Source organism: Triticum dicoccoides, chromosome 2B (assembly GCF_002162155.2).
Source record: "Triticum dicoccoides isolate Atlit2015 ecotype Zavitan chromosome 2B, WEW_v2.0, whole genome shotgun sequence".
Lineage (NCBI taxonomy): Eukaryota > Viridiplantae > Streptophyta > Magnoliopsida > Poales > Poaceae > Triticum > Triticum dicoccoides.
The window spans coordinates 612363474-612376157 of record NC_041383.1 but is presented as its reverse complement, the minus strand read 5'-3'; the positions used below and the strand labels follow the sequence as shown (position 1 = coordinate 612376157).

At 46.9% G+C, this 12684-nt stretch overlaps 1 protein-coding gene across 2 annotated transcripts; it reads left to right on the top strand.

Annotated features, from left to right (window-relative positions):
- Window positions 1-1851: 1851 nt before the first annotated feature.
- Window positions 1852-11803, top strand: LOC119365156 (putative RING-H2 finger protein ATL69). 2 transcript variants are annotated; one of them, XR_005175345.1, is made up of 4 exons: window positions 1852-2384; window positions 4440-4534; window positions 7190-7634; window positions 11612-11803. XR_005175345.1 is itself a non-coding variant. In XM_037630754.1 (3 exons), exons 1-3 carry the CDS (start codon window positions 2208-2210, stop codon window positions 7515-7517), a joined length of 600 nt encoding a protein of 199 aa, XP_037486651.1. In that variant the 5' UTR covers window positions 1852-2207; the 3' UTR covers window positions 7518-7771. The 2 variants fall into 2 exon arrangements, 1 of the variants encoding a protein (XP_037486651.1); XM_037630754.1 differs by lacking the exon at window positions 11612-11803 and having other exon boundaries at window positions 7190-7771.
- The last annotated feature ends 881 nt before the right edge of the window (window positions 11804-12684 follow it).

Genomic DNA, 12684 nt, shown 5'->3' with positions numbered 1-12684 from the left:
CACGTCTTCAGCTCGCTCCAATGATTGTAGTCGCTGCTACGTGGTCTACAAACATGAATGTAATGTTTACTACATCTTGTGTTCTTTATACTACCATGATACTCCCTTCTTAAAGAAATATAAGAGTGTTTAGGTCACTACTTTAATGTTCTAAACGCTCTTATATTGCTTTACGAAGGGAGTAAATGGGAAGTTTTTCTTCAATTTTTTAAAATATTGACATGCACGCAATCATCGTCGATCATGCTCAGCGTCAGTTTGCTACTCGGGAACAATAGTGGAAGGAAGAAACTATTAGAAACATTTTCCCAGAGGACATAACAGAGAAAATTCTTAGCATACCACTGAGTATAGAAGGATGCACAGATTTTGCTTCATGGCCCCACACAAAAGATGGTGTTTACACAGTGAGGTCATCATATAATTTTGTGAGAACACTAAATTTCTGGGGGGACAGAATTGCAAATGGCAAGGGGGATATTTCTGACCAAAAGATCATGGAGAAAAATTGGAGGAAACTTTGGCAAATTCAATGCCCAAATAAAATGTCTGTGGAGATTGGCTCATAATTGTCTCCCAACAGGTGCTCAACTTCAAGTGAGATCGATCCCCACAAGGTATGATTGTCATTTCTATAATAGGGAGGAAACTGTTGAGCATTGCTTTTTTGCACTGCCATTATGTTAGAGAAATCTGGAAAGAACTCATGAAAGAATATGGCATTTGCCTGAAACTGAAAGGCTTAAATACATTAGGCAATGGCTTTTAGAGTGGATACAAAACGCTATAGATTTTCACTCTATGATTATGGCAGTGGCAATATGGCACATATGGGAGAATAGAAATGCTTACCGTAATGGTGAGGCTTTAAATCATCCTCATCGTGTGGTGGGAAAGATCAAAGCTTATGTTGAATTAATTAATATGCATTCTTTCAGCTCGACCACTTCCATTAGACATGAGACCTTGGAGTCGAATCAAAGATGGTCTCCGCCGCCAGAGGGGTCGAGGCTCGTTAGTGTGGATGCGGCGATCTTCTCTCAATCTGCAAGAGCGGGCTTTGGTGTGGTGATACATGATCATCGGGGAATGGTGCAGGTGGCGAACAGAGGCTACTTTGAAAGAGTTCAAATTCCTGAAGTAGCGGAAGCAATGGCACTTCGTCAAGCCTTAATCCTTGCCAATAGCACCGGTATGAGGATCTAGATCATGGTAGCATCTGATTGTCTATCATTGATAAACAAGATCAAGGGTTCTGGTTTTGATAGGTCCCTACTGGAGCCATAGTCCATGATACTCCCTCCGTTCCATAATGTAGTGCCTATAGATTTTTATAAAAGTCAAACATTACAAACCTTGACCATGTTTATAGAGAAAAATAGGTACATCTAGAATACCAAATGCACATCATTGGATACATCGTGAGTTATATTTTTAGAATGTACATGTTTGATATTGTAGATGTAGACAATTTTCTCTATACACTTGGTCAAAGTTGGCAAAGTTTGACTTTCACAAAAATCTATAGGCACTACATTATGGAACGGAGGGAGTATTAGAAAATGTGCCACAAAGTTTGTATCTTGTAGTTTTATTCATGTCAATCGTTGTTGTAACGAGGCAACACATGTTCTGGCCAAATCGGCAGAGCAGGATGCTCGGTCCTGCTGGCTTAATGAGATCCCTCATGTAATCAGGACCATTATTTGTAATGGATCAGTTATGAATGAATAAAAGGGTGCAGCTGCCCATTACCTCAAAAAAGAAAAAAGAAAACTTGCTGCTCGGGCGCAGGTCCCACGTCCTTCCGGCAGAACGAAGATACAACAAAAGCAGCTGCGGCATTCCGCCACCTCGCAGTTCCCCACCCGACCTTCCCATCAACCAACCGGCTCTTCCAGCCTCCGCAGGCCACCGCTCCGCTCCGCCCACCTTCCGCTGCAGCTGCACCGTAGCCGGTCCGTCGTTCGCGACCCGTCGCCGTCAAGCGACCACGCCAATCACAACCCGTGATCGCCACCCACCCTCCGGCCTCCGCGGGCGGGACCCGCCGACCAATGGGCACCCCCTGCCCCAACCTCACCGCTCTCGCGATTCGCCGCAGCGGCGGCCGCCTGTTCGAGCGGTAGGGATTTCCCTCGTCGTCGTGGGCGCGGGAGACCTGGTGGCGCTGGCGCGAGGCGAGGCGAGGCCGAGAGGGGGCAACGATGATCTTTGGGTCCGGGCTGAATCTCCTCAGCGCGGCGCTCGGCTTCGGCATGACTGCCGTCTTCGTCGCGTTCGTCTGCGCGCGGTTCGTCTGCTGCCGCGCCCGGGGCGCGGACGACAGCGCCCCATCGCCTGTGGACTTTGACGTTGACTTCCCGGCAGATCTCGAACGCCCGGTGCGTGCCATACCCTACTATGGCTCCTCTGCCTCCACACCGATATTCTGCTGCTGTGACCTCCACGCCGTTTATTTGCTAGTGCTACAGCGCGTACATAACTGAAGTGTCTATTTTTTGTTTTTATAATTACTGAAAATAGAAAGATTCGATACTCAATTTCTTTGTTCGTGGGCACATGGGCAGCGCCTTTTAATGTTGGCTATTACTGAAGTGTATATGTTTCGTTTTTATAGTTACTGATGAAAATAGGAAGATTCTACTATTTTATATCTGTGTTCATGGGCACATGGGAGTGCCTTTCCTGTTCAAGCCAAAAAAAAAACCCTGCTAATTAGTCCTTTTACTAAATTTGTACCTTTTGGCTATTGCACTCATACCAAGTCTTAAATATTAGTATATCTGATAATCAACCACTTTAATAGATATTAGAAAATAGAGATTCAAAAGCTTTAGCTTATACTCCCTCTGACCCATAATATAAGAACGTTTTTGACACTACACTAGTGTCATTATTATGGGACGGAGGGAGTATGTATTTCGCTAACTTTGGTCTTCTCCCATTTTAGACTGGTACTCCCTTCGTTCCAAAATAGATGACCCAACTTTGTACTAAAGTTAGTACAAAGTTGAGTCATCTATTTTGGAACGGAGGGAGTATTTGTGTGCCTCTGTTTTAGTGATAGGCGATGAGCTCTAGTTAGATTCTTAGGGTTACACTTTCCCCAATAATTGTCTCTCGATCGTGTACCTTACAGGATCTCTGTATCTGCTTTCAATTAGTCTCTATAACTACAGGCCTGCAACGTAGCAATATTCCTTGGTCCAAATTCAAATAACAGTTAAATGATCCTTAGTCCCTACACATTTAAAGAAGTAAATAGGTTTAAATGACTAGGCGATAAGCTCTAGTTAGAGTCATGAGGTTACATTTTACCCCAATAATAGTTGCTCAATACGTAGCTTGTAGTATCTTTGTTTCTGCTTCAAGCCTTCAAGTTAGTCTGTGTATGACTAGAAGCCTGCAACTTAACAATATTCTCTGGTCCAATATAAATAACATTTACACGATCTTTATTCCTTGCACATTTAAAGAAGAAGATATCACATTCTAATTCACAGTCTAAAACCAATGTGTTTTGTAGTCCCACAAGGAAATAATAAGCTCGAAACTGAAACACCAAAAGGTGGGAGCACTAAAGGAACTACATAAATCCCAGATTTCGTATGATGTCTTTTAAGCTATCATCTATTGCATAATTTGCTAGCTTGGATACAAATTCAACAATGTTCTTTGATGATACCCGTCAGTTCAGCTTCGTTTCTCTTGGGTTAAAATTCTGGGCATCTCCCTTTTTGAATCCTATATACCTAAATAGTTCCCCATTAACTCAATTTTCTTAACATGCAACTATGCCAACTCACCATGCCACCATGCATGCCCCACTAAATTTAATTCTTTCAACATGCAACTATGCCAACTCACCCTGACACTATGCATGGGAAAAGACCCACCTTAACATGCAGCTTGCATGCTACTCATATTCAATAAATATTTCACAACTATATAATAATCAAGCATAATAAATTATATGTGCTTTAGTTTCGATTCTCATATCGCCAATCCAAATACTAAAGTTTTATACTGCCAATTATCATAGAAATAGCTGCATCCAATTCCCACAGCAATGCGCGGGGTATCGTCTCTAGTAAACTTGACAACTAAGTGCACATGGAGTATTCTCTGTTCCTTGGTATAGACTTTTATTTTCGCAAATGTCAAGTGAACAAACATTTCTTATGAAGTTGTTCCCAGTTGTACAAGGTGTCTCCTTTTGAAAGTTAATGTAGTGATAGCTGTTATGTTTATAGTTATGTACGCATAGTGACTACCTTTTTTTTCTTTACTGTTACATCTAAAATTGTTAGACTTGTTAGTGTATGTTCTACAAATACTTTTTTAATTCACATGCAAGTTTAAAATATCAAGGCGATGGTCAATGCAGATGTCATATCACTATCTTTCGTACTTAAGTTAGTGCCATACTTTTTCAGGTAGAGGATGCTAATTGTGGGTTGGAACCTTTGGTTATTGCTGCAATTCCTATTATGAAGTACTCTGAGGCTTTATATTCAAAGGATGATGCCCAGTAAGTGCAACTATCTGTATTAACCCATAATTACCTAACTTTACTGTTTTCTTCTCTAATGTATATAATTTCATCCACCTCTGAAATGTCTGGCCACTGGGATTCATGGGAATATCCGAACAGTGGGCCAAGTAGCTTGTCACATGGAAATTGGTAGACCCTGTTGCAGTATCTCCTTATTGTAAATACGGGTATCCAGAATAGTTTCTAAACGGTTGTGTGCGAGTTATTGAAACCACATTACTGCTGATATGCATATGCTGAAACTCTTAGAAAGTCACAAGATATTTTCTTTTCTTTGTTGTCATATAGTCCCTAGCCCCATGGTTATCAATTCAATATACCAGTTCTTATACCCCCGCCCCTCCCCTCCCCGAGCATTTTAAAGCTTACCTGCTAATTTCATTAACCAAAGCATGAGAAAGTATCTGCAAATGTGTATGCATTACTGGGGATGCAGGTCAAAGATCTTTTATGATGGACACATTTTATGCTGAAAGAATACTTCAATAGCTGAATAACAAATGTACAAAATAATTTGAAATCTTGCTGTTAGCTAGAGCAAGTTCATAATGCCAGTTTGTTTTTGTTCAGTCCTTCTAGGAAGGAATGTGTTTTCCTGCCCAGGGTTTTCCACGCTTTCTGTTTGCAAAATAAATAATGCCTTGTTAAAAAAATACCAATCGTGTGTGATCCGCTTAACTTTGTCTTTGTGTAAACCTGCATACTTTTGATGTCAAAATTGTCCATACTGTGCAGTACGAAAAATAGTACTGAACCACACACTATTAATCAGTGCAAGTGAAGTGTCTCTTATTGTTTTTGGTTCTCGATACCAGAAATGAATTTGATATTGAAATGTTGCAAGTCTACATAACTTTATTGTGTACTACACTACACACATGGTTAATTTCTATTTGAATTACAAGTACCAGCGCTAACACACCCGCCGCACTGAAACCACCATATCTATGCACACACACGCCCCACTGTTTACCACAGAAGGGGTATTGCTGTGAAGGTATGACACACGAACTCTCGATCCAAGGATTGAACCCGGCTGGCAGGCTGCACCACGTCAATCCTAACCAATGAGACATGGCTTATTTCACACATAAATTGAGAAAAACTGCGGTTTTTGAAAACTGAAGTGTTCATTGTGAGGCATTGGAATACTGAGGTTTTAGATTACAACAGTTTTCCAAGCCTAAGTTTTGGAACAGTGCATCATGCACTTTCTGTAAGGGTGTGTTTGTTTTGGGAATGGAGTGGAATGGAATGTCATGGTTCCATTCCACTAGAATGGGTCGATTCCATCCTTGTGTTTGGTAGGAGCAATTCGAAAGAATGGAATGGTTACATTTGATGTTTGGTTTTATAGATAGAACGGATGGGTTTGTTCATATCTCCACTTGTTTTCTTGTGATTATGTACAATATGTTGATCTTTGGCACCAAACACAAACAAGACACATATAGAGGTAAAAAAGATCATCAACACACAGCAAAACTTTCAATTGTAAATGCCCAAAACAAGTGATATATATTGCCCTGTCAGCTATCAGCCACACTTAGCCGTAGAACTTCATCGCTTTTCTGTCATCTGCATACAAAACATAAAATTCAGTGGGAGCACAGAAAGCACCAGCTGGAGCAGCACGACACACAACAATAGGAACAAGTTCAGGCCATGAGCAGCAAGGGCCGGCGACGAGCAGGACGCACGCAAGGGCTGGCTAGCGACAGCAGTAGCAGCACGGGACACAACAACAATAGCAGCAAAGGGCGGCCACGAGCAGGACACACGCGGGGCCGGCCATGAGGGGGCAGTGGGGGAAGGTGAGCGGAGGACCTACCGGCTAGATGGACGCTGCCGTCGTCGGACCTTGACGGATCTGACGGGAAGGGGAGGGAACGGCCACGATCCGGTCGTCGCCGCCGGCGTCAGCGGCGAGTGTGCCGGCGGTGAGGCTGGGAGCAGCGAGTGTCTCCTTCGGGCGCCGCCGTTCGTCTCGTTCGGGCGCCGCCGCCCGCTGCCTGCCAGCTGTGAGGGAGATGCGAGAGAGGGAGATACGCGAGGCGCTGAGGAAGACGCGAGGGCGAGTCGTTCCGCGCGGTCCGCTCGATTCAGAGGAATTGCTCGGTTCCGCATAAACGAGGAATATGCCGTTCCCTGGAATCTGTGGGTTCCGGTCCTTTGACGATCCGAACACGCGAATGGGTCTTGGGAACGGAACCGACCCGTGCCGTTCCACTTCGTGACACAAACCAAACACACCCTAAATGAGCGTGCAGGAACCTCTGGGGAGCAATGAAATGGTTGAACTGTTAAGGCCCTGTTCGGATTCGCTTTTCTGCTCCGTTTCTCGCCGGCTTAGAATACACACCTCGTCCCATCGTTTTCGTTCTAGGCAAAAAAACAAGTGTTGACCAGTAATTTACACCCATTCCAAGCAGGGCCTAAGAAGTTTTTACACAAGCAAGTCTATTGCCCTCCAAACTTGTTTGCACAGACTCAACCAAGCTCAAACTCAGCCCAAGATTTAGAAGCTCACAAGACATGAGTTCTTTCTTAACAGTTCTTCTCTTTATTCAACTTAAACCTAGGGTGTAGTTCAACTAGGCCCTTGTTTGATCGGTTGTTTTGCTTTTACAGGTGCTCCATATGTCTAGGTGAATACACCGAGAAAGAGCTTCTAAGAATCATTCCGACATGTCGACATAACTTTCACCGTACCTGCTTAGACTTATGGTTGCAGAAGCAGACTACTTGCCCAATATGCCGGGTCTCGTTGAAAGAGTTGCCTAGTGGCAAAGCTGCCATAGCACCTTCATGTAGCAACCCTCAAGTGCGCCCCCGCACTGAGAACTCTGTTAATCCAGCACCTGACTGGCTCCTCCCTGTTCATCATTCTCACAGAGGTCAACAGAACAGTTCAGACACACAAGGATCAGTAGAAGTGGTTATTGAGATACGCCAATAAGCACAGCATGAGATTGTTATGGAAGAGAACAAAGCGGGAATATGTAATAGGTTTCCTGCCTCGCTGCATTGTTGCAGCATCCTAATTGGATCGGCATTGTACGCAATCTCGTCGCAGGTAATGTGTCAACATTTGTTGTACATTTCGCATTGTATGTAAGCATATTGTGTTATGGCACATAAACACTTTCAATGTTCTTTTCTAATGCTCTGTATATCGTAAAAATGGTAAAGAAATATTGGATGTTAGATAAATTCCTGAACTTCTGAATTATCTGCCATGCAGTTCGTCTGGTAGCTTTGCGATAACCTGCAGAGGTGCAGTTCCCCTTTCATTAAGCCTGTGGTAGCAAGTAGGCAAACTTAGGTGGCAGATCCCATATTTCACTTTGAGTTTGCTAAACTTTGAATCTTCCACTGGATGTAGTTTTTACATTTACAACAAAAAAAGAGTCTGAATTGCCCTGGTTTGATCGGTTGGTGTGGGAGGTTTAGGCCTACCAATTACCGCCCATTTTGGGTAGCAGAAAAAACCCATGAAAACTTCTCAGGTAATAATGCTGGCGCAAGAAACACCCACCATGTAACAAAAACAATTCGAATGTGTATTTGATATGCACATAGATTATGGATAAGATAAACTATGTTATAAGAAAGCATTGTTCTAGTGAAAATAGGAAATCATTGATCACCTTGCACCAAGCATAAACCATGCTCATAGACACGGTGTCTCGATGTTGGTGAGACGCAAATTGGTAATAATCAAAAGAAGATGCACTTTTCTATGGTGGAAAATGTGTACACCAAAGTTAATGGGTTTGGAGGTTTCCATCGCTTCAATTTGGTGATGTTAGCTATGTAAGTTCGGTGTGTAAAGGCTTTGATTTTGTTTGATCGAGGCTTAGCATAACCACTATGTCGTATACATGTGTGTTCGATATGTTATCATATTTCTAATTAATTTAATCCATAAATAAATCATGATAATAGTGCTAACAATATTAATATCACACTGATAGCTAATCATGTGAGCAAGTAGTAAGCACAGAACATGTACATCTATGACAATAGTACCCCCGCGCCGCCCCTCTCGGGCGACTCGGGGGCGACCCACCTCCCGCCGGCGTAGCCCCTTCTCCCCCCCCTCCTCGCCGCCGCATGAGACTGGCGCCGGGCGAGGACCGCGGCGGCGGGGCCTTTGCTGCTTCGGTTTGCGTTGGAGGGAGTTGAATCTGGGGCGGACCCCCCCCCCCCGCGAGGCCCCTCTGCTCTGCGGTGAGCGGTGGGGCAGGCATGGTGCCGGCGATCTGGTCGGGCTGCCGACGGACCTCCGGTGGACTAGGGCCTGGCGTGGCTACTCTGGCGGTCGGCGGCGCCAGATCTGACCACCGTCCTCTGCCCCGTTCCGGTGTGCTTCTCTCCTGCTGGTTCTTGGAGGCGTTGTTGCCGGGTCCCTGGCTTCAAGCGAAGCTGGTGGAGGAGATCTAGATTTGGGGAAACCCCTAGGTTGGCTCCGGCCGGCCACGCCGCCGACGACGCCCAAGGGCGCCGCTTTTTCTTTCTGGAGACGTCGGTCAAGGTCTGCTCCTCCACTCCCCTCCTCCCTGCCTCTCGGGTGAAAACCCTAACTCCGGTTGGCAGCGGCGGCGTCAAGGACGCCGCGACCTTCCTGAAGGCGTCATTGACAGCTGCTGGTGGCGTGCCCTTCCTCGTCCAAGCCTTTGCTTTTCCTCCGGCGTGTACTAGCCATGGGCTGTTTTGCTCACCTTGCTCTAGTAGTACCTCGTCGGCACAATTGGTGTGTTCTGATCCGCCCCTTCGGACGTTTCGGCGGCTTCCATCCATGTTCATGGAAACTTTCCATTCTTCGACAGTGCGACGCCTTGCGATCCAGGCGAGGAGGTTGTAGCCTCCTTCGGAGACTGAGCTGGATGGCTGTGCCTTGCCGAGGCCCTTAGTGTTTGGTGATGGCATGTCCTGTAGGTGCATCTTCACTCCCTTTACAAAGCCGGGTTTGCTAGTTATTTTTCCAACACTGTGACTCCAAGGCCCCCGTGTCGCTCCGCACGAGCGACACGGGCGGCGACCCAAGCCACCGCCGAAAGCCTCCCCTCCGTCGTCTCCCTTCCTCGCCGCCGCCGGGATGCGTCGCCGGGCAAAGCCCGTGTGGCAGCGGCGGCGGCGGGGCTTCTTCTCCACGGGGCGGGCGGCTCATGTCTGGCTCGTGCGGCACCGGCGCGTGGTCGTCACGAGCTCGGCGGCGGCGGGCTGAGGCTCCTCTCCTTCGGCGGGGGCGGCGGATCCGGGGCCCTCGCGCCCGGATCTGGTGGTGTGCGGGCGGGGCCGGCCATGCAGTGGCTGCCCTGCCGTCGTGGGATGGTGGCCCGTGGTGCGGCCGATCTGGTCTGGCGCAGCACGGCGCGGGCGTGGGCGGTGGTCCTCTGGCTGGGAGGTGCGGCCAGAGGGAAGGTGCAGCACGAGGTGCGGGCGTGGCCGGGTCGTGGTGCATCTGTGCGGGAAGGTTCGGCACGAGGTGCCCGGCGGCATGGTTCGGACGTCGTGAGGATGCGCGGCCACGCGGTCGGTGGCTGCTGCTTGGGCAGTGCGGCAGCCCGGGGTGGAGACAAGGCAGTTCTATGGTGCTGGGCGGAGCGGATCTGCTGCGAAGTGTGAAGGTGGTCAGATCCGGATGGATTGGACCTCGGTGGCCCGATGGAGGGCTTGCTGATGCTTGATGTGCAGGGCTCGAGAGGTTGACCCGGGCGAAAGCTTGTCTCCGGCGTGTCCGGAGCCGGCGATGGCGACGCTTTCAAGCGTCGTTTCCTTCTTGTTGGCATCATCGAGGTACTCTCAGCTCCAATCTTCGCAGCTTCGGGGGAAACCCTAGATCCATGGGATCGGACGATGACGGTGCTCTAGCATCGTATCCCCTCTCGGGGGCTTCGTCTTTGGAGCTAGTCATCATCAAGTGGGACCGATGGAAGTTGGTGGAGTTGGCGTCGAGGCTTCTGTGGCAACGATGATGGGTGTGTGCGATGACGGAGACGCGACAATGGTTGCGATAGTCGGCTCTTCTTGGGCGTGTTCGTGGGATTACCCCAGGTTGTTTTGTTGTGATGAAGTCGGAGCTGCGGCGGCGGGGCCCTGTGGCGACGATGACAGGCAGCAGGTGGTCTGTTCGGTGGTCTTTCGCGACGCCAACCTTGCATAGTTCTCCTTTGGAGCTATCATTCAGAGTCGGAGTTGTGCTGTCCTTGGCGCGGGTGGCTGAGTTTGGCCGGGGCTTCCTGTGTTTCACACAGCCTCTACGGTGTGGGTTGGGTCGACTTTTGTCTTCGGAGAAGTCGGAGTCGCTTGCTCAGAGATTAGGGAGGGCGATGACGCCTGTTGGGGAGAAGTGATGACGATGACACCGGTGTGTGATGTTGACGAGACCCTCTATGTGAGGTGTGTGTGGTATTATGTGTGTGCGGCTCAGCGGTTTGTGACGGTTTTCGCCCGGTTTTTCGTTTATTAACCGGGCAACTCTCTTCTGCTTTATTAATGAGATGAGGCAAAGCTTTTGCCTCCGTTTCAAAAAAAAAACAAAGCCGGGTTTGCTTCTATCCCTGTTTAGTCGTGTAGGAGGACCTCGACTTCTTCAGCTTTGCATTTCATTGTAAGATCCTTCCTGCGTGAAGTGTTTGAGGCTTTGTAAGCTGCTTTCCAGCGCTTTTGTATCTTGCCGCTTGCTGTTCTTGATCTTTGTTGTATGTTGTAGTTGTATCTTGGTCGGTTGATGGCTTTGTTAATTCGAAGTCGGACTAGGCTAGCGCCCTACTCAGGCTCGGATGCGTCTTTTCTCTAAAAAAAGTAAGTACGCATATCATAGAAACAAATAAAAACGGAAAGGTACATATCCTACTCTCATGCAGGAAATGTCAGTGCGGCGGCGGCAGAGGCATCACCAACCTTCTTGTTTGTGGTGTCAGTGTTGTCACCATGGCGCCAGTGAAGAGGTCAAGGAAGTAGTCGAGTAGTGGATCTAACCGAACAATAACGAGCAGTTGCGTCGAGACGTTATCAAAAACCTTATCGACCCTTCTTCCGGTGCAGGCTCTCAAAGGATGGGTGCTCATAAAGGATGAGGTTCCTGAGGCATACTCTCAAAACAACCATGCACGCGGTCGTCGAGAGGGAGTAAGCCAGAAGCAACACCAGCGCGAGAAGGTTGAGCAGATGTAATTTGTTCTGGTGACGGCTAGGCCACAACCGAGTATGTAATAACCCATGATCAGAACGGCTCGGATACGGTGCTCGTGATATGCCCATAATGCATAATTAATTACCAATTAGCTATCCATTTCAACTGGAAAAAATAAATCGCACACATGATATAGGTCTCAGTTTGGCTCGTTCACGAAAAAAGATGTGTGGACAAGCGAGAGTGGTGAGGTGGCGAGCGGCGAAGGAGAAGTACAAATCACTCCTCTTCATGCTCCAATATGACGTGGAACGGAATCACTTATATGTTGGTCTCAACTCTCCTCCACTTTTATGGTGGTACTAAATTTTTCACCATGTCATGAAACACCATATGTGCCTTTCAAAATTTCAAGGAATTGTTTTTATATGGGTCTAAAGCCCATCTATAATTCAATAACCCCCACCTTATGTCGAAGGCACATTGTTGTTTCCCTTTGTTTTAAACAAGTATTTTTCACTCGGGACTAGTTAAGTTGAACATCCACCTAGAGCACATTGCCACACTACTCCACAACTGAACAATGGTGTATGCCTTGAATTTTTAGTTTGAAAGAAAGAACTTTTACCAATTGTCTTATTGGTACTAGGTTGCTGAAGATTGACCCTATGGGTGGAGCATATTAGACACACTCATGGGCTATCCATGAGCTTACTGATGATCACTCTATTTCATAGACTATGACCAACAATCGGGCTCATATAGGTGCGTTCTTCCAAAGATTGGTATAGGACAGTTTCTTGCTTATACAATCCTCATAATACATTAAGACAAAGTCAACCTACCATACATATTGTGAGAGTGGTGCATCTTCGACAGAGTGGGTAGTAAAGTTACTCTCTGGTTAATAGGTAGCTTATTATTTGAGGTCCTACTTTACGAGATTTTCGATCATATAGGTTGGATTTCCATCATGGCTACACAT

Coding starts and splice junctions, on each gene's coding strand:
- LOC119365156 (XM_037630754.1), top strand. CDS start 2,208: ATGATCTTTGGGTCCGGGCTGAATCTCCTCAGCGCGGCGCTCGGCTTC. Junction 2,385..4,439: donor CGGCAGATCTCGAACGCCCG/GTGCGTGCCATA, acceptor ATACTTTTTCAG/GTAGAGGATGCTAATTGTGG. Junction 4,535..7,189: donor TATTCAAAGGATGATGCCCA/GTAAGTGCAACT, acceptor TTGCTTTTACAG/GTGCTCCATATGTCTAGGTG.